The 26493-nt window shown below is 43.3% G+C and overlaps 1 protein-coding gene across 1 annotated transcript in view; it reads left to right on the forward strand.

Annotated features, from left to right (window-relative positions):
- Nucleotides 1-25883, forward strand: part of LOC139649067 (homeodomain-interacting protein kinase 1-like) — a gene marked incomplete at its 3' end in the record, with an annotated part of 83483 nt that extends 57600 nt beyond the window's left edge. The window contains exons 2-8 of the mRNA XM_071525371.1: nt 23387-23568; nt 23719-24086; nt 24323-24446; nt 24582-24689; nt 24822-24917; nt 25116-25282; nt 25465-25883. Coding sequence (XP_071381472.1) covers nt 23387-23568; nt 23719-24086; nt 24323-24446; nt 24582-24689; nt 24822-24917; nt 25116-25282; nt 25465-25883 — 1464 coding nt within the window. The remainder of the gene's footprint in view (nt 1-23386; nt 23569-23718; nt 24087-24322; nt 24447-24581; nt 24690-24821; nt 24918-25115; nt 25283-25464) is intronic.
- Between the last annotated feature and the right edge of the window lie 610 nt (nt 25884-26493).

Raw genomic sequence — 26493 nt, forward strand, 5'->3', positions numbered from 1 at the left:
TTTCTGCCACTAGGGCTCTCAATCAAAACAATAACAAAAGACGTAGTTTGATGACGTCGTGAAGTAGCGTGGGATCATGGGAGTTTTTTTTACGGGGACAGCTTTGGCGACAGAACGTGCAGCAAACGGGAATGAATAATCATGATCCGTCACGAGTGAGCAATAAAAACAATACAATGAAAAAAACAACAGAGCGGCTAGAGTGGCTAGCTAGCTAGTTGGCCGACTTCCTTCCTCACTCTCTGACGTATCATCTGGTGTTTCCCAAGGTGTTTCCCCGGAAGTTAGGGGGTAAAGGGGATATGACGCCATTGACAGGCGACCAAATGAAACACACCGTTACCTTGAATAAAATTACGGATTTCTCTGGGTTTGAACATTGTTGGAAACATTTGGGATAATGTAAGTACACTACTCAAAAAATATATAACATAGGTCTACTCATTTTTAGATATTTTAATGCGGAAATGTTACATATTATACCTTAAAGTGCGATACCTTTGTATACATCAATAATCAAAAGAGACCATGGTCAAGACAGTTGATAGCCTCTATCTCATACCAGCATGTATTGTCAAATCCTCCCTGGCGTCGCTTTACTGAAGAGAATAAACATGTTGGAAGTGATTTTTCCATCGACCTTTCACTCGTTCCACTATCTGCCGTTGCGAGAACCTCTGAAAGCTTTAGCTCTGTTTGCTCTGGAGGAACAGGCTTCTCAGTGATGGTCTCCTTTGTTTAATTATACTAATGTCTCTCAAAATTAATGTGGTAATGATTTATTGACGTTAAAACGCTACACATAGCACCTTTAAGTGCTACACATAACACATTTACACATTTTACAGCCATTGCATTTGCATGGAATTAATGCAGCACTGTATATGTGTGTCTTGATAAGTGTTTTGATAATTTACGCTCACAGTTGTTCAATATGCAGATGGTCTTCGCCACCAGCAGCTGAGCTCTCTCCTCCCTGACCCGGGCTTCGCTCGAATGTTGGACTGACCTTCCCACTCCATTTAGAGCTGAGCAGAGTCGCTCTTCAAGAGGTAAATCATGTCTCTCTCCCCCCAGAATAAAATCCCTTCCCCTATATCTTCCTCCGTAAAACACTCTTATCCTGAAGTTTAAAAAAATCCCTCATGCCTCTCCCGTTAAGTATTTCTTTTTAATCTCATTTATTTTCCTAGCATTTCTTTCTTACAGTACCATTGTAGGGTTTTGTACTCTTTTCTATTTGTTACTATTGATTGTTGTAAGTAACTCTGGATGAGAGCGTCAGCAGAAAGCCTGAAATGTAAATGTAAATGCAGCATGTTATTGTTCAAAAAGCTGAACCTGAAAATAAGTCATGTTGATTCTTATTTTATTTCTGTTAGTTTGTAAAGGTAGATGTCATAGTTTGGTTTTTTTCTTTCACGCACTTTAATTGTAAATTCATGTAATGTGCTTTACTCAATATGCCTACTCACTTTTTCATACAACACACACACACACACACACACACACACGCGCGCATTTTATTCAACCAGATGCAAGGTTCTGGCCTCATTTCCACATGACGCAAACACAGAGCGACGACATCACATCTGTGGAGTGTGTTTTGTCCTTTTTTGCGGTCCCCAACACTCTCACACCCTCAGGCCCTGCACCTGTCTTCACACACGCACACACCTCACCACACACACAGATACACACACGCACACACACACATAAAACACAGACACAACTGCTCTTTAACCTCAATATTTTCACCTTCTCTGTTCTGCTCCCACCTGCCTTTGAGGGTTTAGAGTGTGTGATACAGGTACAGCGTTCCTCAGCTGACATGTTTTTAGCTGGCGTGTGTGTAGGTGCATGTATCCATATGTGTGTGTGTTTGTGTGTGTGTGTGTATGTGTCTTACAGTGTGCTGTTCCTGGAGCCCCCGCACTCGTTGGCTGTTTCGTTCCGTTGCTCGCTGCAGTCCCAGCCCGGCTCTGTGTTCATGGCGACCTGTCAGATTTGCACTAATCCTCAGGATGAGGATGTCATGTAGCCTGTAGCGCTCCCCTTCTCTTTGCTTCTCCTCTCCTCTCTTTCCTTTTCCCTTCCTCTCTCTCTCCCTCTGTTTCTCTCTGCTCCCCCCCCTCTCTTTCTCTCTCTTTCTTATCCTTCTAATCCTGTTTTTCCGACAAATCGGGTCTGTGTAAGACTAAGTTGTGTGGTGTGTTGGCCGGGAGTGTGTGAGCCTGTGTGTGTGTGTGTGTGTGCATGTCTATCTGTGTAGATAAATGATGTCAGTGTGTGTGTGTGTGTTGGTAAAATATGTCAGATTGTGTCTATGTACGTGTGTTGGTAAATTCTGCCAAAGAGTGTGATTACGCCAAAGTGTGTGTGTCAGAGATGATTGTCAAAGCGTCTATGTGTGTATGTGTGTGTGTCTGTGTGTGTGTGTGTGTGTGTGTGCGTGAAACCTGTCACCTGGTTAGCTCCGTTTTCAGGTGACAGTGCCAATTAACGCGTCCTCTGTAAAGTGTTTTTCCTAACAGTTTAGTTCATTAAAAAAGTCTGTCTGTGCTGTTGCATCTGTAGAGAATAACAGCAACACACACATGGGTTTTTTTTTTACAATGAGTTCCGTTCCAATACGAGATACAATACACACCTTTTGGGTCCAAAATTAGACATCAAAATTAGCATTTGAACAAAGTGATACAGTGATTGCTTCCTTGAAAGTAAAACTCATTATGAAAGTTATTAGCTATTTAAGATGCTGACATACAAATTATGTATGGAATCAAATCTGGAATAAAGTCAGTATGGAAGTAAGTCATTACTGTAATTTCAGGTAACATAATGTTATCAAAGCGGATTTTGGGGTTTTGGAGCAACACCCATCGAACGCTGTTTATTTATTCTGCGTGACTGCCACAGCCAGCGCCAATCTGTTTTCATTTCAATTTTCGTTTGATTTTTTTTTTTATCTTTGGATCCATGCAAAGAGCTTCCCCGCCCCAGAGAGAATCCACTCATATAAAAAGAAATCAGTAAAAGTAATATCGCAAACAGCAAATCAACCTCCAGCTAAGATTTGATTAAAGAGCGACACTCGCCTTGATGTGCGTCCTCTGTGAGCGCCGCACTCTTCGTCAACACTTTCCCCTCCAACTCTTCATCTCCAACTCTCTCTCTCTCTCTCTCTCTCTCTCTCTCACTTTCTTTTTTTTCTGTTTTGTTTGTTTGTTACTCCTTTTCATGGTGAGTTGTTTTCCTGTTTTGGCCTGTCATCATGTCGTCACCTGAATTGGAGGGGGACAGAAAAAAAAAAGAACAATACCTGACCAAGAAAAGGAAGCAAAAACCACAAGAAAAGTATTTGCATAAGCCTCGGGGGAGAGAGGAGGAGGAGGAGGAGAGAAAGGGAGGGAGGGGGGGGGGGGGGGGGAGGGTGTGTGTGTGTGTGTGTGTGTGTTGGGGGGGGGGGGGGTGATGGTGGGATAAGGAGGATGTTCTATTTCTGTCGGATCTGGACTGGGATCAGTGGCAGATCGGGGCTCAGTGCGTCACTCAGCCACTGCAAAGATAAATATATAATTGAAAGAGAAAGAGAGACGTGTGGGATGACAGATGTGCGATTCCGACTCCAATCCAAACCTTTGAGGTGATCTGATGCACATCATTAGCTGACGTTTTCTTCTCGCTCATGCATATCTTTGTGTGTGTGAGTGTGTGTGTGTGTGTGTGTGTGTGTGCTACAAAGGGAGAGAGACTGTGTGGACAGAGTATTTGATGACCGCCGTGTGAGCGTGTTTTTCATCATCTATGCATGTTTGTCTTGGATTTCGAGCAAACAAATTTGTGTACATTTGTACTGATATGGGATTGCATGCTTCTTGGACCATTAAGTAGCATTTCTTGGCAGCAGTGTTTGTGTGTGTGTGTGTGTGTGTGTGTGTGTATGTAGGTGTGTGTGTGTGCATGTGTACAGTAAGATCTTTGTATTTGGACATGCATCGGGACATGTGATATGAGTGTGTGTGTGTGCGTGAGAGACAGTGACTGTGTGTGTGTGTAACAGCATTGATGTGTAATCATGATGAAGATTGCACACTCCCTGGTTGAAGGAAATGGAGAAAGAAGAGAGGGATATAAACAAGGATGGATGGGAATTGTGTGAGGGGAAGGGACTCCCCGGGGGCCAATAAACTTGCTTAATTAGGAGAGGCCTCGTTAATTTAGTCTCTGGCAACTCGGAGGATGTCTGTCTTGCCAGGGAAACACAGCAGCAGCTGCAGCAGCTGACTCTTCCTTGAACCCGACATGGCCTCGTCCCAGTCAGCACGCCACGAGCCGGGCGGACTTAAGCGTGGTTCTTTTTTTTTTATAATAATTTTGGCATTATACCTTTATTAGATTGTTGGAACTGAAGAGAGATGGAGAGGTCAGGAGAAAGAAGGAGGGGTGACATGCGACAAAACTCGATTGCGGTTTCATGTGCGGCAGCCGCAGAGTCCGTGTACCTTTGCATTCACACTTTTCGCGCTTCTCACTATGAAAACTCATTTCTAGAAAATTCCTGAAACAACTGAAACTGCATTGGAAAGTTGGGTGAGAGTTATCTCACCTCACTGGCAGAATCTTTCTCTTGTTTCAAGAAAAATAAGATTTGAAGGCTGAATATGAGACTAAATGACTTGTTAGGACTTGTTAACTTTTTTTGCAGGGCAGTTTCTCTTTGTTCAGCCAATCCTGGATGGAGGCACTGCGGCGATGTGCATGCGCAAATTTCACAACCTCCAATTACATCATTTTGACTGTGTGCACGTCCATTTCTGCATAAATCATGAACCAGCTATCAGTCCAGTGAAGTCTGCACAAGCATTTTTAAATCCATGGTCTGTTTATTCTGGTACATTTGGGTTTTGACTGTTTGTGCCCAGACTGATTTTACTCAAATTGGGCCCTGGCTTGAGAAAGTGTTGCTCTATGCAAGAATTATTATAAATACCAAAATACCAGCTCTCCCATTGTATCACAATTAGTCAGCTGTTCCAGTTTACTTTCCTACCCTGTCACTTGTCCCAGCTAACCAGCACGCTCCCAAAAAGAATAGTAAGACCAGAATCTATGAAATTTTATTTGCCAAACGATATCTACCCAAGCACTCCTTGGTTGATTTGTGTTTATCTGCTGACTGTCCACACTCCCTAACAAACTTTATACATTAGCAAAAGTATAAATCTCCATTTCTTGGCCTCTGATAGTATAATGCTGGTTTTCTACTGGGAACTACTCTTTATAGCACTTGCTTTTCTTGTCATTTACAAAGGGAAGGATGCACTGTTGCATGTGTCGCCGATAGAGATGAGAGATTAGCACATTTTCAGTTCTCAGGGCTTTACCTGCCAGAAAATGTATTCGCTAATCAGCTCAAATCAGGCTGGTGGCTTTCGTTCCATGTCATCTTTTCACACTGTCATCTTTTGGGTCACTCTTCACTGTCGAACAAAGCAGAAATGCCATAATAAAGACACAAACAGCCAAGGAATAGAAGAGGAGAAAATAACAACTTCATAAAACAGCATAGCAAATAGCAAACTCAAAGGGAGTTTAACATCACCGAAGTTGTGGTGGGAGCGGAGGGGGTGAGAGAGGGGTGAGAGGAGTTTAAACAAGCAAAAAAAAAAACTCTTCTCCCAAAGTTAAAAGTTTAAAAGTTATCGTTCTTCCCCGGAGGAGCAGTGTGCGTTTGTGTATATATTTGTGTATGTGTGTGTAGGGCGGTCATATTACAGCACATTGCTACACAAATGACCACGCCGTGAAATGAAAAGTGCCATAGAGGGAATGAGGGACGGAGGGAGGAAAGGAGGAGAAAGAGGGCTTTAAAATATAGAGGGAGAGTCATTGATTAAATGCTGCAAAGTGAGAGTAATTCTCAGTGCGCTGGGAACACACACACCACACTCCCTCCATTATTCATGCCTCTGCGTTTCTTTCTTCATCCCTCTCTCCCGCCATCTCTCTCTCTCCTTCTCCCATTCTCTCTCTCTCTCTCTTTACTCCCTCTCCCCCATCTCGGAGCTGGCTGTCGATGAGCGATGAAAAATTGCGGCCGGTGTGGAACCTGCGTTTAGTTCTGTCATTATTCAATAACACGTCCAGCAGAAATCAAGGCAGCCTGGCAGTTATTGTACTGCTGCTGGCGCCGCGTGATTATTCTCCATAATTTACTTTACTGCTCCATCCTCCAGGAACCAGCGTTTCTGGGGTTGTTTGTCTAACCGGAAAAGGGGAGAACTATTGGTGTCCCCCAGTTTGAGAAACTGCTGCAGCTTAATAATAAACAAAGTGTTCCACTGTCTTCGATAATGACAACGCTGGCAGCGCTTTATCAGGGGAATGGTGCAAGGTGGCGGTAATGTATGGGAGCTTTTTCAGGGGACACAAAACGGCCGCTGCAGAACTTACTCAGAGGAGTTTTTGTTTTTCCTTACACATATATATATATATATATATATATATATATATATATATATATATATATATAGTCTCTCTGGCTGGTAGAAAGACAGGCAGACCACACATACACACACACCAAGAATGTCATGTATACTACTTATGGCTTCCCGTACACAACTCCAAAAGCTCTTACAGAAACAATTTCACAGCTTTTCCATTCAGCCAGTCACCTGATATTGGCCCACAGAAACAAGAATGGTTGCCCTCCAGTCGCTGTTGAAGGCATTTCTTCCATGGCAGTTTTAAAAAGTCACCCACAGCTGTCAGAACAGGGTGAGGGCTGCCCGAGGCCTCGCTGCAGTGCATGGTCCACTTTCTGAGGCAATTGAGATGGGCTTTAATGTCTGTATGGGGTTGACATATGGGATCAATTCAATGTGAATAAATTTGTGTGCTATAGAACAAAAAGAAAATACTGTAAATACATACAAATTGCCCATTTGCATTGCCTCAAAATGTTGCCTGCGTATCATGGCCTCTACATTAGTAGTTTTGACTGTCCTAGCTGGCACCCCGCCCGCCTAGCTCTGACCCCCCACTGTGGTAGCAGATATATCAGCCTGCTCAGCTTAAACCACATTGATACGTGGGGGATTTACTCCACATTAAGCCCGCGGGTTGCAGCCTGCTGACACATATTGGGGCTGGTCACAGCGATGGCCTACAGGGGTTAATGTGTTGGCAGTGGGAGCGGAGGGCGCAGGAATTAGGCCTCAGCTACTAATTGCACTGTGGAAAGATTAGTCTAAATTGGAAGGGAGTAAGCCCGTGGGGCTACAGTGGGGGGCACTTAGTTGAAAATGTCGAGGCAGTAGAGCGATAGGGCTGCTTTGGCAGACACATACTGTCTCAGTCAAAACCAACAAAAGAGAATCTCATTGGCAGAAACATCTTTGCTCAATTCATGGTTATCCCAAAATTTGCTCAATTCATGGTTGTTTTAGCTTTATCTGTAGCATTTTTACACTGTATTTCTGACCTATACCAACACTGTGTTAGCTCAGATATTTCCTTTTCACATTATCACATTTCACTTTGAATCCAATCTGGGTACGTTTAGTAACTATTAACTATTTTTCTAGCAGCCTGGTAATCAGTTAACAGGACAAGTACGCTCTTATTCCAAGAGAAGTAACCCATACTTACTCAAATAGTCTCATCAGCCCCAGTGATATTTGGAAAGTGATCTTGATTTCCTTGTGCACAATTAACAGTTTTTCCAGTGCATAAGTGTGACTACTTTTCTGTCTTGTCAGGAAGCTAATCCAGTTGCAGCCTGTGTGATTTTTATGTAAACATAGTCGCTGATTGCTGTGGGAGCCCAGATGACTGGGAAACACACATGATTAGAAGTGATGGCACACTGAGTTGTTATTGATTGGCTGAAGGACGGATGCGGTGTAATGAGAGTTGTGCGGTTAAGGGGGATAAATGTGTGTGTGTGTGTGTGTGTGTGTGTGTGTGTGTTCTGCCTCGTCTTCTCTGCCATAGCTCCAGTCCTCTGCCTCCTACTACCTATAAAGTATTTGGATGTCAAAGAAGAGTACCAACAATAAATATTGTATATTATCCCCAATGTCCGCATGCCTCCCTCCCGGCTAATAGTCTCTAATCGTATTCATGTCTCTCCTAGGCAGCGCTCCCCTAGATGCTGTTTGAAGCCGGAGGTTTCGGCTCTCCGCAGCTACAAACCCCCATTAAAGGATGCAGCCGAGGATAACAAGGCTCTCCAAGCATGTTTTAGCAGAAGATGCATTCCTCTCTCTCTTTTTGCTCTTTCCACGCACTCTATCTCTCTCTTTTTAAGCTTTCGCTCTCTTTCACTCCCCCTTTTTTTTTTTTTTTTTTCGCGAAACGGTTCTCCTTCTCTCCACCCCTCCTCTCTCATGCTCTGTTAAGCCCGCTATCTGATGTGTTAATGAGGCACTAATGAGACCGGTTCCGTCTTAATCTCAGGCGGAAATCGGCGCGTTGGACGGTTTTAAACAGGCCCCGGGATTAGCGGAGGGAAGGGCGCTCCGTGAGGTAGGGCGTGAGAGAAAGGAACAGAAAGAAAGAGAGAGGGAGAGAGGAGAAAAGAGAGAGGTGTGTGTGCGCGTGTTTGTGGTATAAATTGGTTGTATACATAGTGGTAATGTTCTGCGGTAATGACTACAGAACATGAGTGGGTGGTAGGGGTCAGTAGAAGAAGAAGAGAGCCGTGACCCTGACGGGAAACGTATAATGAGGCAGTTGCCTGCGTATCGCATCCTCCCTAGTCGTTCAAGTAAATGCACGTGCACACACTTACACACACACACACACACACAGACACACACACACACACACACACACACACTTTTGTGTAATCGTCATCTCTCATGAGCGTTCTCTAATATCTTTCATCTTTAACATCTTTAAAGTCTCATCTTCTTTCATCCTCTTCTTTCCCCCCTCTTCTCTCTCTCTCAGGTCCAGTCCAGCTGTCCTGTGGCCGTCTCTTTGTCTTTGTCCACGCACTCCTCTTTCTTGAAAGATGAAGGGATGTCCTTTATTTCACCTGGTGAAAACACAGACGGCAAACTCCTGGTTTCCTCAGCAGATGTTCTGTCTCTCCCGCCTCGTTCACCGCTGGGATCCCGCTAATCAATCAAGTCAATTACCGCTGAAGTCTCATCGTTTCCCCTCATCTCAGATTGATCCGCCTTTGATTTACTTGAAAGTTATGCAGAGTGACTTTATCCCGACTCGCCAGAACTTATAGTGAGTTAAGTTTTTTTGATTTTTTTTGTAATGACTAAACTTTCATGCATAAATTAACTTGGCAGAAGTGGATTCTTTTTCTTTTAAATTCCCATTGTGGCTTTGCTCTGAGCCGGGGGTTTCAGAACTTTTGACTTGTGGTAGACTTGTAAAGCTGACTGCTGATTTCAGCTGTTCCAATCTTGAACCGCGGCTGTGAAGTTGCCCTCCTCCATGCCTTCACACTCTCTTTGTCTGACACCATATGCTGCTTTTTTGACCGAGATTCTGCCCGAGGGATTATCTCGGATTATCTGAAAGTCTTGTCTTCGTGCTCCAATCCCACTTCTGGCTCCTTCCGCTGACTTCTGCTTCCCCTCTGCAAGAAACTTTTGTCAAGATGATGTTTGCTGCCTGTACCCTTGTAATGAAATTCAAAATGTTCACCGCTCTGGCCGTGGATTCATGGATTCTCAGTATTACCTTAAGCCTTTTATTAAAATTCTCAGACGCATAGAAGCCACAGTTATTGTATATTACTGAAAAGTAAAATAATGTGGACTCCAAATGACTTTAAATTCCACTGTGTGCCAGAACATACACTACTGCAATAAAATTGAACCTTAATAACCAGTATTCATAGCATGTGACCTGTCTGTGCTAAAACCATTTTCTTTCTCTCCATACATGTCAAAAATAAATGGAAACTCACTGCATAAGACTCCATGTGTTTCTTTTCTAATAAAGAAAACAGATTTAAGTTTTACAGGGACTTTATTGGGGCAATGATAACTGGACTGCACATGCAGGTAATAGCAGCAGGGGTGGAAAGAGTACCAAAATATCCTTCTCAAGTTAAAGTTTTTCTTTGCTTAAATTTTACCCGAGGAGTTAATTGCAATATTACTGGTTTAAAAATCGACTTAAGTAAACAGAAATGTAGCGCATTTACACATGTAAAGGAGTAAAACTCACTGAGTCCCTTTTTTACAAATGGGAATTTTGTTACGTGTGATTTTTCCTATGCAATCCTAAAAGGAGGAGAGGACATACAAGTCTAACTAGATGCTTTAATTAAATTTTAATTGGCTTCTGACTGGTTTCTGATCCAGTATTTATGGAAATCCTACAAAATGTGTAGGTCTACTCTGTCAAGGATATGATTTTAACTGTACTGAAGTAAAAAAAAAAAAAAAACACTTACTCAAGTAAAAGTTAAATTACTGACTTCAAACAATGGTAAAAAACAAGGAAAAAATAACTACAAGTAGACAAGAAAGCTCCTCAATTAGTTGTTAGCTGCATCTCATATAGTTACATAAACTGCAAATAGATTAAAAGATGGATGGATGGTGGACACTTTTATCCAAAGCACTTCACCAGCCACAGCTAAAGCCACGTGGTCAAATTCCCTCTTTGGATTGGCTTGACCTGAAGATTCATTCATGTAATACTACAACATAAAAAACTGGCAAAGTCAGACCCTGCCTTGGTGTTTGGTAAGTTTTCATGCACGCTCTCCCGGTTGAGTGAGGATGCAGCTCATCTGAGCTTCAGTGTGCCAAACTGGTGAGCGTTGGTGTGTGTGCCCCTTTATTTTTGATAGGCAGATAAGACTTTGCTGTGTTGACAGCCCATGTATTCAGCCTAGTTTGGCCATGAAATTGATTGCTGATTGATTTTATATTTCAGGCCAATAGTGGATGCACTAGCCTGTACAACCATCATTAAAAAGATTTGGATGCTGGCCTCTCAGTTAGGCCTGTCAAATCTACTATAACTCTGTGAGGGCATTAACTTGTTAATAAGGCTTTACTACAATGAATAGTTTTTCCTAATATACGATCAGCAGTGCACTCAAGGACTGTGAGAGATCCTCACGCTGCTCTGACTAGCATTTTCCACCCGCATTAACAAGGATATGTACACCCAATTTACCTTGGGAAATGTGTACATGTACCACAGAGTTTGTAAATGTACTGATTTACTGGAAAATGTATATGCCATTTTACCACATTTACCGTAACAGATAAAGAAGAAAAGTACATGAGAAAGATACATACAGTATAACATACTACAACATACAGGGCTCACTATATGGCACAGTCTAAGTGACAGTGGGATATGGGTAATGGGGGTCTTGGGAAGTGGAGCGGCTAAGCAATCTGTCTCCTCGGTAACAGAACTGGGTCTCACGACACAGCGAACCGCATGGGGGTGGTGTCAGAGAACTCATCTGTTTTTAAGGATTTGCTGCTGTAATATTTAGGGCACACACGCGCCACAAATGGGCTATATGTTGCATATATGCATGCATGTCGTGAGATACATCCACACACACATACACAGAAATGGTTCATGCATATTATGCACAGATGCTGTAGGTACACACACACAAACAAAGAAACACTGGCAAAGAAGTGCATATGCTTCAGGCAGGCATCCTGAGGACTAACAGGCAAACAAAGGCAGCTTCTGTTTGCATGCCATCACTTAAAAGCCAACTCTAACATACATGAACTGTGTGAACCCTACACTCCACTGAAGTGATTTATGTAAGGCATATACATTGTGAGCTGATCTCTCACATATGCATAGGTAAGAGAGAGAGAGAGAGAGAGAGAGTAGATTATATGGAGGGAAGTCAGAGGTTAGTGGTGCTGCCTCGCCTCATAACTGAATATTCATGGTGCTGTGAAACGATGCACTTCCACTACTATACAGTTGAGGTCTCCTCTCTCTCTCTCTCTCTCGCTCTCTCTCTCTCTCCTCCATGCCTTTTCTCGTCTCTCTCTTCTCTTTTAGTGACCCATCTATCCTCCAAAATTGTGGTGAAATTAAAAGAACTGTTAATTATGATTGTTGTGTCACTTCACTTGTGTGTGTTATCACTGAGCAGATGAACTCAACTGAACTCAACTCAATTCAACTTAACTGAACCGAGCTACACTAAACTGAAATGAAAATCAATTAGACTAATGCCTCCTCTCTCCGCTCATCTTTGCATGTCTTTCTCTTCCTCATCTGTCACTTTTCTCATCCCTCTCTCCTCTGTGGCAGGCTTACCAGTGCCCACACACACCCAAACCACATAGAGTATGACCATTTAATCATTCCCTCCCATATACGCGGTGAGCTATACACACACACATGGTATGAATATGTCAGCTAGAGGAGCTGATATGGGAGCCTAATACACTAATGCATAATGATATGTGGAACTGTAAGCAGATTAGTTACGCTCCGATACACACGGTAATGTGTTTCAATACACATGTATGCACACGCTCATTCAGCAGTTAGGCAGTGTACAAAGGGTATCCATGTGTAATGTTTAATAGACAAATGAAGGCATTCATTTCATAATTCATTATATATACACATCTGTTCTCGAAAACCCTAACCCTACCTATTAAGATCACTGTTAACATTGATAGCAACTCATAACATTCTTAAAGTAATAATCTGACTTTTTCAATAAAATAAATGTCTGTTTTGCTACTTTCTATTGCTAATTGATATAAGACAAACACTGTTTCTGGGAGGTTTTTCCCAGGAAAAATCCTCTGCCACAAGTGATGCATTTTATGTTTCCAGGAGCAGCAACAGCGGTTTGTGTGGAATAAATTTATAGTAACCCTAACCCTAACCCTAGCTGAACAAACAAAGAAAAGAGCGCCACCTTCAAACCCAAATTTCATCAACCAAAAATGCATAGAAAAATACATCACAGTGTACCGCCCACACTGTTTGATTGACAGGTGATTTCTGGGAAGTGTAGTGCAGAAACACCACAGCAATGAGCATGGATGAATATAAAAACAATGATCCTCATAGATTTAATGATTATCACTTTAACTTTCATACCTGTAATTACCAGTAATCATTTAGTTTCTTCAAATAGTGGATATTCTCATTTTTGTCAGTCTTACACCCCAACAACAAACATCTCAACAAAATTACAGACCAATTGTTCTGCACAGGCCCCCATACAGGATGATGATGTGGGTCTCCAAAGGTTGAAGATGCAGTCTTGCTGGCAATGCACAGTACCAGGGCTGCTGATTGGCCAACAGGAGAACACTATATGGTTATAATGGTTATACTGGACAGCTTCCAGGTATGTATGGGTTTAACTGGGTGATGCAGGAAATCTTCCTTCCATCTCAAAGCACTAACAGGAGCGGTTACTGGCAGCTGCCCAACAAAAGGAAGTGGGTTTATTGGAAGGTTCGTGGTAGACCAGCTGGGAAAATGTGGGTGAGCAAAGTGAATGAGAAATTCTCTTCCTTCAACAACTTCTATGGAGGTTCTCCTGAGCGCTCTTAACCCACAATTGCTCCAGTGGAGCTGTTCAGTCACGAACAACAGAAGTCTGCGGTTGTTCTGGACGGCTCCCAGGTGAGAATATTTGTAATTGTAGCATGCATGCTCAGTGAACTCAGTGAACAAGAAGAAAACACAACATGACTCACACAGAGAGACTAAATCCAGCATAATTAATCACATTCAATAACACACTAGACTCATTACACTTGACTTGCTCTCCCACATGCACTTTTTCAACCTTAGGTGTGACAGTATCTTAAGCATTTTTATTTTTACCTCTGCCAAGGAGGTTATGTTTTCGGTGCTGTTTGTTTGTTTGTCTGTTAGCAGGATTACGGAAAAACTACTGGCCCGATTTTCATGAAACTTCATGGAAGGGTGTAGCATGGGCCAAGGAAGAATCCATTAAATTTTGGAACGGATCCGGATCCGACTCACAAACAAGCAATAATAGCACAAACCTTGGCAGAGGTCTGCGCTCTCCGAGTGCCCATCTAGTTTATATTTTATTATGCCAATTGAAGCCAAAGACTACTTTCCACTTCATGCAGAATATATAATTAATAATAAAATATATAACAGGCTAATGGGCTCTGATACACATGTAATCAAACATAATGTACATTGTGTGGTATATGGCCAGGGACACACAGTTGGGCTCTGAAGGGACATGTTTTGTGCATTTAAATTTCTTCAGAGCAGCCAGATAAAAGAAAAAAGAATCTAATCAAGGTTTTGTTTGAGATGTAATTGCACAAATTTATCAGGTCCCACTTTTTACTGCATGCTGCTGCTGCTGCACTATTGCTGTTTTTTACTGTTTTGGCTGTTGGAAGATCAGGAATGGTGCGGCCAGTTTTGTGTTCCAATATTGATTTGGTTCTATACTCTACTTTTCAAGAAAACATGTCCACAGTAATATTGCCGGACAGATCCAGAATAAATGCATATTGACTGTAAACAAATAGTAACTGGTTTGCCTTAAAAATAGTAACCAATGATAATCTTTTAATACCGTAGGATTTAATCAGTCATCCTTCTGGTTGTCAGTCCTGTACTCTAACAACTGACACGATCAGGAAACTACAAGAGCGTCAAGTTGGTGAATCATGCTTACTCTCTTGTGAGAGTGAACATGTCAAACAAGGATCCACAATTATCTCCTCTAATGTACTGCTCCCTAGGCTTCTGTTGCCCCACTAAAGTCTTAACTAATGCAAGTATCTCCTTTTGAGCCCGTCTCTTTTCATTGTATTTTATGAGTTAGAGGCTCGAGACGTTATATTTTTTTTATGGTTTTCTATATGTGACCCACCTGCTCGCTCTCTTTCTCTGCTTCCTTGCAGCATCTTTCTCTCAGGCTTGTTTGAGGAACAAGAGAATACTTTCTCTTCTATCTGGCTCATATTTTAATGCCTAACCCCTCTCTTTCAGGGGTATTCACTAAAAGCATGAATACTAAATGTGAAATGGGATGCGCCAATCATAAGAAAGCCAGTCTCCTCATTAATGACTCAAAGTAGCTCAGCTAAGAATGCGACCAGGTAAGGCTCAAGTGATCAAGTGAAAAGATCTCCCAGTCTCCCATCTTCTTGCAGTGTAATCTATTCCCTGACGACATCTATAACCCCACCTCCTCTGACTATTACCATAATCAGGACGCATAAGACAGGTACTTAATTAGCTACAGGGAAAAGCACATCAATATACACAAGGGACTGGCTAAAGCATCTCCTCTAGGTTTAAATAGAGATACCTTGCTGCATTGAGCGCTATATCTATATTGGAATTGTCTTTCTACCTGCTACTAAGTGCAGGAGGACAGTTTATCACCTGAGAGAGTGGTTGCATAACGATTCTTTCAGTGGTAAATTCTAGGAAATACAGCTATGTCAAGCTTTGACGCTTTGAGGATCCGTTGAACCCAAAAGGTGTCTAATAAAAGAGACAGATGATCCAGATGTCCTTTGACTGTAAATGTCTGTTTTATTTGTTATTGCGGATCTGCAAGGAGAATGGTACAGTCTCAAGTAGAGATAGCACAGTTTCACGTTATTGCTTTTCTGTTTTCCCTACTTGAATATTCTAAGGTTTCTCTTTACTCCAGCACTTCCGTAAGAGGCCCCTTGTTCACAATGATACATTATGTTTTGCAAGGTGACACTACAGTGTGACCCGGGGTCAGGTAAGAGAGGAGATCTCACTGTTTATTCCTTCTGAGGAGATGAAAAGTAAGCATTTGCACCTCCCTGCTCTCTCTTCAAAGGAGATACAGTAGTTATGATGTATGATGAATGGAATGTGTTGTGGACAAAGTGCCTCTATATAGTTTTATACACACTAATTATTCTCTGATACAGTGCCGTCTCTACTTGAGACTCTACCACTCTCCTTGCAAGACCTGCAACAACAAAGAAAACAGACATTTACAGTCAAAGGACATCTGGATCATCTGTCTCTTTTATTGGACACCTTTTGGGTTCAAGAGCCTCAAAGCCTTAGAGCTTGTCATAGCTGTATTTCCTAGAATTTACCATTCAGAGAATGTGCTATGCAGCAATGCCCTCTCTCAGATGATAAACTGGCCTCCCACATTTAGTAGCAGACAAAAAAAAAACAATTCCAATTTTTAGCTAGATAGAGCTCCATACAGTGGTAAATGTCACTATTTAAACCTAGCAGAAATGCTTTACCCAGGCCCCGGTATGTATTGATGTGCTTTTCCCTGTGGCTAATTAAATACCTGTCTTATGTGGCCTGATTATGGTAATAGCCAGACTGCCAGGCAGCAGGTCCCTACAGATCAGCCAGTGGATGTCCTTGTGATTAGAACTGCAGCAGAGCTGGAGAGACCCAGGGAGCAGAACATTAGTAGGCCTAAATGTGGTAGCACCGCTCAGGGAGCCCTATGATCACTCAGAGAGAGCGAGAGAGAGACTGTGTGTGTGCGTGTGTGTGTGTGTGTGCGTGTGTGAGTGTGTATGTGTGTGTGTGAGAGAGAGAGAGAGAGAGAGAGACTGTGTGTGTGTGTGTGTGTGTGTGTGTGTGTGTGTGTGTGAGAGAGAGAGAGAGAGAGAGAACCAGAAAGACTGCGTTAGTGTGAAAGCCTGTTTCCATTCAGTTCTGTTCCATAGGGCAAGGCAGAGAGAAAGCGAGAGAGGAATTTGGGGGTAGATTAGACATCAAGAAGATAAGAGATTGATACAGTAGATATCTTCACTTGAGCACCTGAGTCTTACCTGATCCTGTTCCTAACCGAGTTACTTTGATGTAGCCTGAGACTCTAAAGGAATGAAGAGGTTGGTTGTTCACTAAATTTAGCTGAATTTGGCTTTGAATTTAACCATCATCATTTGAGAAGAATACTCCTAAAAGAGAGGGGATTAAGAGAGAGGTATTAACATGTGACCTGGAAAGAAAGTAATAGCTTTTAATAAATACAAGCCTGTTTGGAAAGGTACTATACCTTATAGTCCAAGGTCATAGCTAGGGGAACTTTGGGCCAACTTATTGACAATATACATATTCCTACTATATATAGTATCAAAGTTGCTGGCATTTTAATTATCAGTCGCCTGCTGGCAGAATATAGGTAGCTATAGAGAAGATTACATTATGGTAAATATGAGGTGAAAACTGTCTGAGACCAGAGCCATGTACTTAGATCATCTGTGGTGCCATGGCAACACCATCTGACCTTAATATGTATGGAATATACATGGTCACAGCAGTAATATATGCATAGACACATCTATATGGGTAGTGTGCGTGTGTGCGTGTGTGTGTGTGTGTGTGTCTGCATATACCATCGCATGCACACACAGCAAAACTCTGTCTGTTTCTGTCTTTCTGTCTTTTTTCTCTCGCTCCCTCCCCGTCTCTTTTCACACACACACACACACACACACACACACACACACACACACACACACACACAAGTCCAGATTCCAGATCCACCACCAGCACTGTACACGAACAACGGAGTGTGTGCTTTGTGTGTGCTCGCAGACCGCTGTGCTCTATTTGACATCATATTGAATTTGGTGGGGTTGAAGACGGGGTGTTTGCTGAGCCTAATTTACCTGGGCTAGACCTCACAGAGGGCCTGGGAGGGGCTGATAATTAAAATGGCTTGCTGCTGCTGGGATGGAATATTCATGGGAGATTACTTCCACCCTTAAACATCTCTGCACTGCCCTGCGTGTGTGTGTGTGTGTGTGTGTGTGTGTGTGTGAGTGTGATAAGTGTGTGTGGCAAGCAATGTTGTCCCAGACCTTTTAGGAGAAAGACATTTTAGTTTTTGTGTGTGACTGTGTGTGTGTGCGTTCTGAGTCTGTGTGATTGTGTGTGTGTGTGTGTGTGTGTGTGTGTGTGTGTGTGTGTGTGTGCATGTATATGTGCGTGTGAGACTAGTTGTCTCTGTGATTGGGTGTCTGTGTGCGCTTGCCCCCCCATGACCTTTCTGTCTCCCTACGGTGTGAAGTCATCAACACGCTGCAGAAGATATGCAGGCCAGCATGGAGACGAGATGAGAGAGAGAGAGAGAGAGAGAGAGAGAGAGAGAGAGAGAGAGAGAGAGAGAGAGAGAAATAATGAAATTGACGGGCCCCATGAGGTGGTGACAGCAGCCAGTCCACTCCATGCAGCTGATGGATGACAAACACTCAGTGTCCATGTCCATCAGTGTCTCCGCTGCACATCTCCAACACTACAGCACAATGTAAACAGAAACTTTCACCTCCTTTTTTTTTTTTTTTTACTGTAATTAACTTTGTAACTAGCATTTTCTCCCATATATGACTTGTGGATCATTGATGATACATTATAAAATGGCGTAAATGGAATTTTCTCATTCTCAACACTGGCTATATCATATCTGCTCAGTATTTGTGAACATTACTCCCCAAAAATCTCCCCAAACCAGGACATCAGAGAAGAGAGACTTGATAATTTAAGGAGACACTCCTTGGATTTGCTCCAATGACGATAGGAGACTGACTTTTTTCTCTGTTTCCAGGCTTTTAGAGACTTTTTCCTGTTTCCAAACATAGACCCAACTGTCCAAGATGGCAAGCAAGTCAATGGCTTTACGATGAGTGTGTATGTGCCTGCTTGTAGCACGTTGTGTACGTTGTGAGCAGATAAGCCGCCTGAAAAGCCTTGACCTTTTATCCAAGTGGGGAATGGCCCAGCTCCTCCTCTCAGCCTCTCGCTTCCCTCCTCTCCCTCTCCTCTCCCTCTCCCCGCCTCATTTGGGTGAATTTGAATCGGAGGCCATTAAAGAGCGAGGCGAGAGTCTGAAAATGAGATGAAAACAGTAGGAAGGCAATAAAAGAGCCTTGTTAGAAGAATTTTATTACCGCTTTCTCCTATCATAGTCTGGAGAACAGCCTGCGTCACACCAGGCGCTGGATCTATATCTGTCATAATAGGGCTGAAAAAGACCTTTGCTTTTTCATTTTTTCGAATCTTTATTACAGACAATTTAAAAAGACATTCGGGTCCATTTTCACTTATTCTCAGAACCAACAAGAGTGAATTTCTCACCCCTGCTGATGTCTAGAAATCAATATAGTATGGGTGAAGTCATATGGAGAGAAATAATTTGAGCGTATGTTTTGTGGGGTCTATCAGTGAAAACCCCCACTTCCATCCCCCTTCTATTGTCTCATCTTTTTCTGTGTTATTTCTCAGATGTCAAGCAACACCATGACCTCTCCATGTTTTTTTTGTATGAGGATCTAAACTGGTGCAGCTCTCATATACCTGAGCCGATGCGGGCCTCAGCCCCAACCATTAATCATAATTCGGAGGCTTTGTGTGTGTGAGCGAGATAGAACAGCAGATGAAGACACAGAGCAGATTGAGCTATTTGTTATCACAGTTTATCCCAACACCGGGATGCCTGCTATTATCCTGCCAACAGTGGGAATGGCAGGTGGAAAATGGGATTCCTCCCCCTGTTCTGTTATTTTTTTTCTCTCTTCTTTCTCCCCCATTTATGCTGGATGGAATGGGAATAATTTTCCTGTGTGCATTCATGGAGGTCATGGAGGAGAGGGGGGGAAAAACACGGGAAGGGTAACATAGGAGGTGTTAGAGGGCAAGGTGGGAGAGGAGGAGGAGGAGGAGGGAGCGAGGGTAGAAGACATGCTGATAGCGAGAGATAAACATTTTTCTGCAGTTGTTATCCTGGGTGAGGCTGTGACCTCTCTGGCTCGCTGGTTGTAATGTTTGGCCAAGGCGTTATCTCGCCACCGCAGAGAGCAGGAGATACTGTCTGGGATATTAGCCTCATGTTAGCCGGGCAAAGGCATCGGGACGCTCTGCTTTGTTCTTCATATGTGCGCATGTGTGTGTGTGTGTGTGTTTAGAAGAATGTACGTGAGCAAATACTGCTGGTGGTGTAGGTATGACTCTGAATGTATATGCACACACACACACATACATTTTGTGTGGGATCCTACGGCCATGCCTGTATGTGTGTGTGTGTGTGTGTGTGTGTGTGTGTGTGTGTGTGTGTGTGTGAGAGAGAGAAAGCAGGGCCACAGTGTCGGGGCGTGAGAGAGAGGAAGAGAGAACGAGGGAGGAGGGTAAGCGAGGAAGTATATATTTAGCTCGGAACGGTATGCGTGCCTTTACCTCCTGAGGTCAGCTCAGGGGGGGGTTGCTGGGATTAAAGTTAGCGTTGAGTTAGATCCATTATTTATTCATCCACTTCCACCTACCTCCACCGCACCACTTACCTCCCCCGTGGCTGAGCGCAACGCAATTAGATCTCTGCGAACGAAGATGCACCTTATCCGAAGATAATTGTGGTCAGGGTGCATATGCGGATGAAATATGAGTATAATAGGTTTCTGAGCAGTTTATAAATCATATATATGCGTTTAACGGTGATAAAAGAGGTTTTCCGGGTTGTGGCGTGATATTTTGTTGCCTTGCATCAGCTGAAAATGAGTTAAATGGTTGGGGATTAGGTGAATGAAGTTTGCATGGTGAGGCTGGGGAAGAAGTGTGCATAATGTGCGTGATGCATTGGCATGTGTGAGAGAGTGAATGTGTGTGTGTGTGTGGGGGGGGGGGGGAGTAGCATGCTATGCGCTCGTGTGGATTTGTGTCAGTGGGTGATTTCATGTGCGAGTGGACTATAAGCATGTGATGATGGTTGTGTGTAGGAGTGAATGAGGGCATGTGTGCATTAATGTATGTGGGTGGTGTGTGTGTGTGTGTGTGTGTGTGTGTGTGTGTGTGTGAGTCACTGTCTCTTTACCTCTGGTCAGGTACTAGCACTTGAGATTGGGTCATCCTACCCCTGCTGAACAGATGGGGGTCAATTGAATTCACCCATGCAGTGCCAACCTAACCTTGAACATTGGCACTGGGTGCGGGTTACCTTTCCAATTTACCCCTGGCTCACCATGCTCACCATGCCAAGTGGAAGAGCCATGCCAACCATAACCAGCCCCCCCCCCCCCTCCTCCCATCCAATCCGCCGCGCTCGCAGCTGCCAACTACCCCTAAGCCACCAGTCACACAGAGAGATGAAGTGGGGGAGGGAGTGTTGAGCGTGTGTGTGTGAGAGGGAGACAAAAAAAAAAGAGGGATTGGGAATAATGAGGATTGAGAGAGAAAATGAAAGGGGGAAAAAAGAGATGGAGACATGGTGTAGTGGAAATGGGGGAGGAGAGATTGAGACAAAAACAGGGGATTGACAGAGAAAATAGGATGAATCAGGGAGGATGTGTTTTAGTGAGAGAGGCCAAAGGGGAGAGATTGGGAGGGAGAGAGAAAGCTTTCAGCCCCAGTAGCTTTCTAGTAAGCCTCCATGCAGGGCCTTCTCATTATTGTATCTCATTGGCAACCATCGCAGGGCTCCTTTATGTGTGCTAATTGTCGGCTGAAAAAAATGCAGACAATGGATTGGCTTGAAAATTACACTGGTCACGATCTGCTGCCGGCAGAAAATAGTAGAAAAAGACAAAGCCAAATGCCAAGTGTCCCATAGGCCAGCTACATTGAGCTCAGACGACATTGTAAAGTGGCCAAACCAGAACCTCACTTCCACTGAGTGTTTATTTTCTCCTTGTTAAAAAAGTAAAAGTCCTGACTGCCTGACAGTGTAGTTTTTGCAAACCACCAAAGAAATGAACTGTAATTTAGGCACTTATGTACAGTTTTGTTTTGCTCAACACAAAATTGATCCCCATTTCCACAACAAACAGAAGATCAACTTTTCATACAATGGCTATCCTGAATTGCAGTGACATATTTGTTGAAAAATCAAAATATATCAAAGAAAATTGGAAAGATGTACCAGTTGTCCGTGTTAATGAAAGAACTGTGTCTTCCAGCTGTGGTCCATATTGGTCGGCTCTATCAGTTGTTCAAATGACCTGTCGTCCTGTCGAGGTTGTAAAGCTGATTTAACTCAACCCATTAATACTGAAAGGCTTGGGCTAGCTAGCTGGCTAAGGCTAAATGTATTAAATAATTTGTAATGTGGTGCTGGAGATGCTAATCTCCCTGGTTAGTTTGGTATGGAGAATGCTGATATAAAGGCTGGGAGCCACGCAGTGATAAGACAAAGGGCTAAACATGACTGCTACACAATGGGCTCCCTTTACCCAGAGGAAAGAGACAAACACACACGCACGCACGCACGCACACACACACACACACAGACACACACACACACACACACACACACACACACACACACACACACACACACTGTCACATAAAATAATAGATGTGGTGTGTGACATTGAGATGATACATACTGATGAGGGTATCTGATGCAGACAGATTTATGAGTGCATGTGAAGTAAATGTGTGTGTGTTTGAGAGAGAGAGAGAGAGAGAGAGAGAGATGAGATGAGAGTATATGTAGCAGACACTGTCAAGCCCATTTAATTTATTCAATCTTTGTATTTCTGCCCTATCTACTGATAGTGTGTGTGTGTGTGTGTGTATGTGTGTGTGTGTGTGTGTGTGTGTGTGTGTGTGTGTTTTAGTCCCTCAGTATTTGTGTGGTTTACTGTAATTCTCCCTCTAACTATGTGTATAGTATGGTGTTTCTGGGATGTATCTCTTACAGGTAGCTGTCATGCCCACACACACACACACGCACAGACACTCCTAAACACACACACAAACCCAATTACACACACACACACACACACACACACACACACACTAAAAAACAGTTACACAATTCAATGGATCCAGTGCCATTAGAGACATAAATGTATGTATGTGAAAACGTCCAAGTTTAAAAATCAGACTGTGACAGGGACGATTATATGAAAACCCCATTCATTTTCCCCAAATGAGAAATTATTAACTTTAGATATTGAAGGGCAAGGCTCACACCAAAGATGATGACATCACTGAGGACAAGAAGGTAGGCCCTTTGAGAATGGAGCTGGTAAGGTTCTATATCTCACTATGAAGTCACAGCAACAGACTCCTTGGTACAGAAGTACCAAGACTGTATTTTCTTGTTCAGCTTCTGTTGCCTCTTGTATTATTCTTGGGGAATGCTCCTCATTAAAATGCTCAGAGTATCTTCTGCATTTGATACATGTATCTACTTCATATAGGCTTAGACTGATAAGCAAATATTTAAATTCAAGGCCATAATTAATGGTTTAGTTGCGTGTTTGTATGTGTTGTGTTGACTGTATGACTCTGAATGTAACAATTGCTTTTTACAAATATTCCCCCCCGGTTTCACCAGTTCTCCCACGGGACACACTCCTGACTCCACCTTCCTCTCTGGCTTCTGGGAACTTCCAGACCCCCTCTCTCCTCCCGGCACCTGTAGAATTCCAGGTAGTCCAGGGTGAAGTGCTGTCTAGCTCTTCATGTGACTACCTGGTTCAGGTGTTCAGGGGAGAGGGGTGTTTCGGCAAAGTGGCCCAGTGCCTGAAGATGGACACGGCCAAAGCAGTGGCTGTGAAAGTCCTCAGGAAGGGGGCCGATGCCCTGCAGGACTTCAACAGAGAGGTAGGTCATTTTATTATTTTTGATGATAACGCTCATGAAAGTTTTGGGTAACATGTTTCAAATTTTGCTTGGTCTATTAAAATGTGTATCATGAAGTGTTTATACCTAGCCAATGAACCTTGCTAACTTCTCATCTTCTCTCCCCAGCAGGCCATGCTGGAAACAGTCAGCATCTTGGACGCAGACAAGTGTCACTTGGTGCAGTGGCACGAGTGTTTCCTGCACCGAGGACACCCCTGTCTAGTGTTTGAGATGCTGGACAAGAGCTTCCAGGCCTTCATGGAGGAGAGAAACCAGCCCCTGTCTCTCACAGAAATAAGACCGGTCCTGATGCAACTGGCCCAGGCTTTTGCAGCCTTAAAGTCAATAGGGCTGATCCACGCAGACCTCAAGCCAGACAACATCATGTTGGTGAACTGTGTGGATCAGCCCTTCAGAGTCAAACTCATTGACTTTGGTCTGGCCATACCTGCCTCCACAGCGAGGCCTGGAGACATTTTCCACGCTCTGTGGTACAGGTATGTTCTATTGAGACTTTCGTAGCACTACTGTAAATGAATAGTTGATGTTCTGTCATTCCTCTGTAGCTTCTAGGAAAAATGTTGAATTTGACTGTAATGCACAGTTGGTGTCAAGGTTTAGTGCTGATATAGTGTAGTTCTGTGTCTGGATTGGTACCATGTCAGATGTTGTATTCTTTGTCTTCAAATCTCAGTAACATTTCTTATGTTTGACTCTTGTCTTCCACCCTCAGGGCTCCAGAGGTCCTTTTGGGCCTGCCAGCCACTGAGGCTATTGACATGTGGGCGCTCGGGTGCATCATGGCCTACATGTTCCAGGGTCAACACCTGTATATTTCTAACAATGAATATGATGCAGTAAGTACCATAATATACCTATATTTGATTTACTCTACAGTTACTAAGGTGGTTTCCAACACAAACAAGTCTCCACACCCATGTGGAGATGTGATGTAGAATGTAGGCTAATGTGATGCTGTATTGTCTTTCCAGATCAGATTCATTGTAGAGGCACAGGGACTCCCAGAAAACCACCTGCTGGATGCTGGTCTCTGCACCAACTGGTACTTCAGACGTGACATAGACGTCTGGAGGCTGAAGGTATTGTAACATCCTCCTGCTTTGGCTCTGTCTGGACAGGGTGTTTGTTTTTTCCAGAAGAGCCAACAATCCTTTCAAAATTGTTAAAAAATGTGTGAAGAAGTATCCCATATATATTCTGTGTTTCTTTAGACACCAGAGGAGTTCACCCGTGAGACAGGAATTGAGTCCATAGAGAGCGGGTCTCACATGTTCGATGTTCGATCTTCGCTGAGTGAGTTGCTACGTGTAGGTGGTCCCTGTTTTCTTGTATAAAAAAGATTTCCTTCCTTCCTTCCTTCCTTTCATTTGGCACTTGACAAGTCTTGTAACATTTGCAATAGATAGATAGATAATAGCACTAATTAACAGTGTTTATTTGCTCTGTTTCCATGAGCTGTGAAGTGAATTTGACTGAACTGTCATTGACTTTGTTTCTAAATCCAGCTCTACCCAACTGGGGCAGTTGAGAGTCAGGACGTGTGCGCGTTCATCGGCCTCATGGAATGGTTGATGGAGGTTGATGCTGAAGAGAGAGCCATGCCCGGCGACGCTCTGGAGCATCCCTTCCTCACCATGAGCAACCTGGAGGACTCCTACGCCACCAGCTCTTAGTAAGTGTGTGTGTCTATGTGTGTGTCTGTGTGTGTGTAGGTGTTAACGCTGTTAACAGACAAAGCAAATGGTTGGACAGGTGTTTGATTGATGGATAGAGGGAAGGATGATAGGATTGATCGATTGATGTTTTGATTGATGGATTGATTGATTGATTGATTGATTGTCATACTTCTTGCAGTGTCCAAGCCTCCTTCCTGGCCATGAAGGCTTTCTCCCATGGCAGCACATCAGCCACTACTGAATCAGTCCCTAATGTCCCGGTTGACAAGACATCCACCACCTCTGTCCCGGTTGATACGACTTCCACGAACACTGTCCCGGTCGACAAGGCCTCTACCTCCTCTGTCCCGGTTGATACGACTTCCACGAACACTGTCCCAGTCGACAAGGCGTCTACCTCCTCTGTCCCGGTTGATACGACTTCCACGAACGCTGTCCCGGTCGACAAGGCGTCTACGTCCTCTGTCCCGGTTGATACGACTTCCACGAACACTGTCCCAGTCGACAAGGCCTCTACCTCCTCCGACAGAGCTTCCACTCCCTCTGTCCCGGCTGCTGAGGCTTCGACCGCTATCCCCACTGAGGTCAAGAAAAAAAGTAAGATACAAAGGAAGTCCAAATTTGGTCTCTACAGGTGTATTATTTCCGATTCATATTATATTTCCTACTGTTGAGCGAAGGGTGATCATTTTACTAAACTACTAAATCTTGCTTGACTTGCAGAGTTCAGACCAGTTAAAAAGATGCGGCGATTCCTCTCCAGACTGAGGAAGGCCTTCCAACGTTGCTTTCCCCATGCTGAGGAGTAACAGGCTCCATTTACACTGCTGCTGAAAGTTCCAGTTCAGATTTTTCCATCACATCTGAGCAAAAAATGAGAACTCAGCACTAAGACCTGCAGTGTATATAGCCGCTTCATGAGGACAAAATAATAATCATAAAAAAATAAGTCTTTGCCCCTAACAAATGGTTTAATTGTGCTGTTTTTTTGTGCTGTTTTCATTCTTGTATATGTAGATCTTATCTCTTTGCTTCAGATTCACTGCAACAAATACTAACAAGCACACCCACATTTAGGATACATCTATTACAAAATAGAGGTGGTGTTAAAAATACTATTCTTTTGATCAAACAGATTTGATCAAACTCTCATTTAGGTGAAGGGATGACAACACTGGGAAACACTTTAAAGCAGAAATTGACCTTT

Source organism: Centroberyx affinis, unplaced genomic scaffold, assembly GCF_046629955.1.
Source record: "Centroberyx affinis isolate AG114_WGS23_722 - 3 ecotype Tasmania unplaced genomic scaffold, CSIRO-AGI_Caff_v1 ptg001289l_1, whole genome shotgun sequence".
In the NCBI taxonomy this organism is placed as follows: domain Eukaryota; kingdom Metazoa; phylum Chordata; class Actinopteri; order Beryciformes; family Berycidae; genus Centroberyx; species Centroberyx affinis.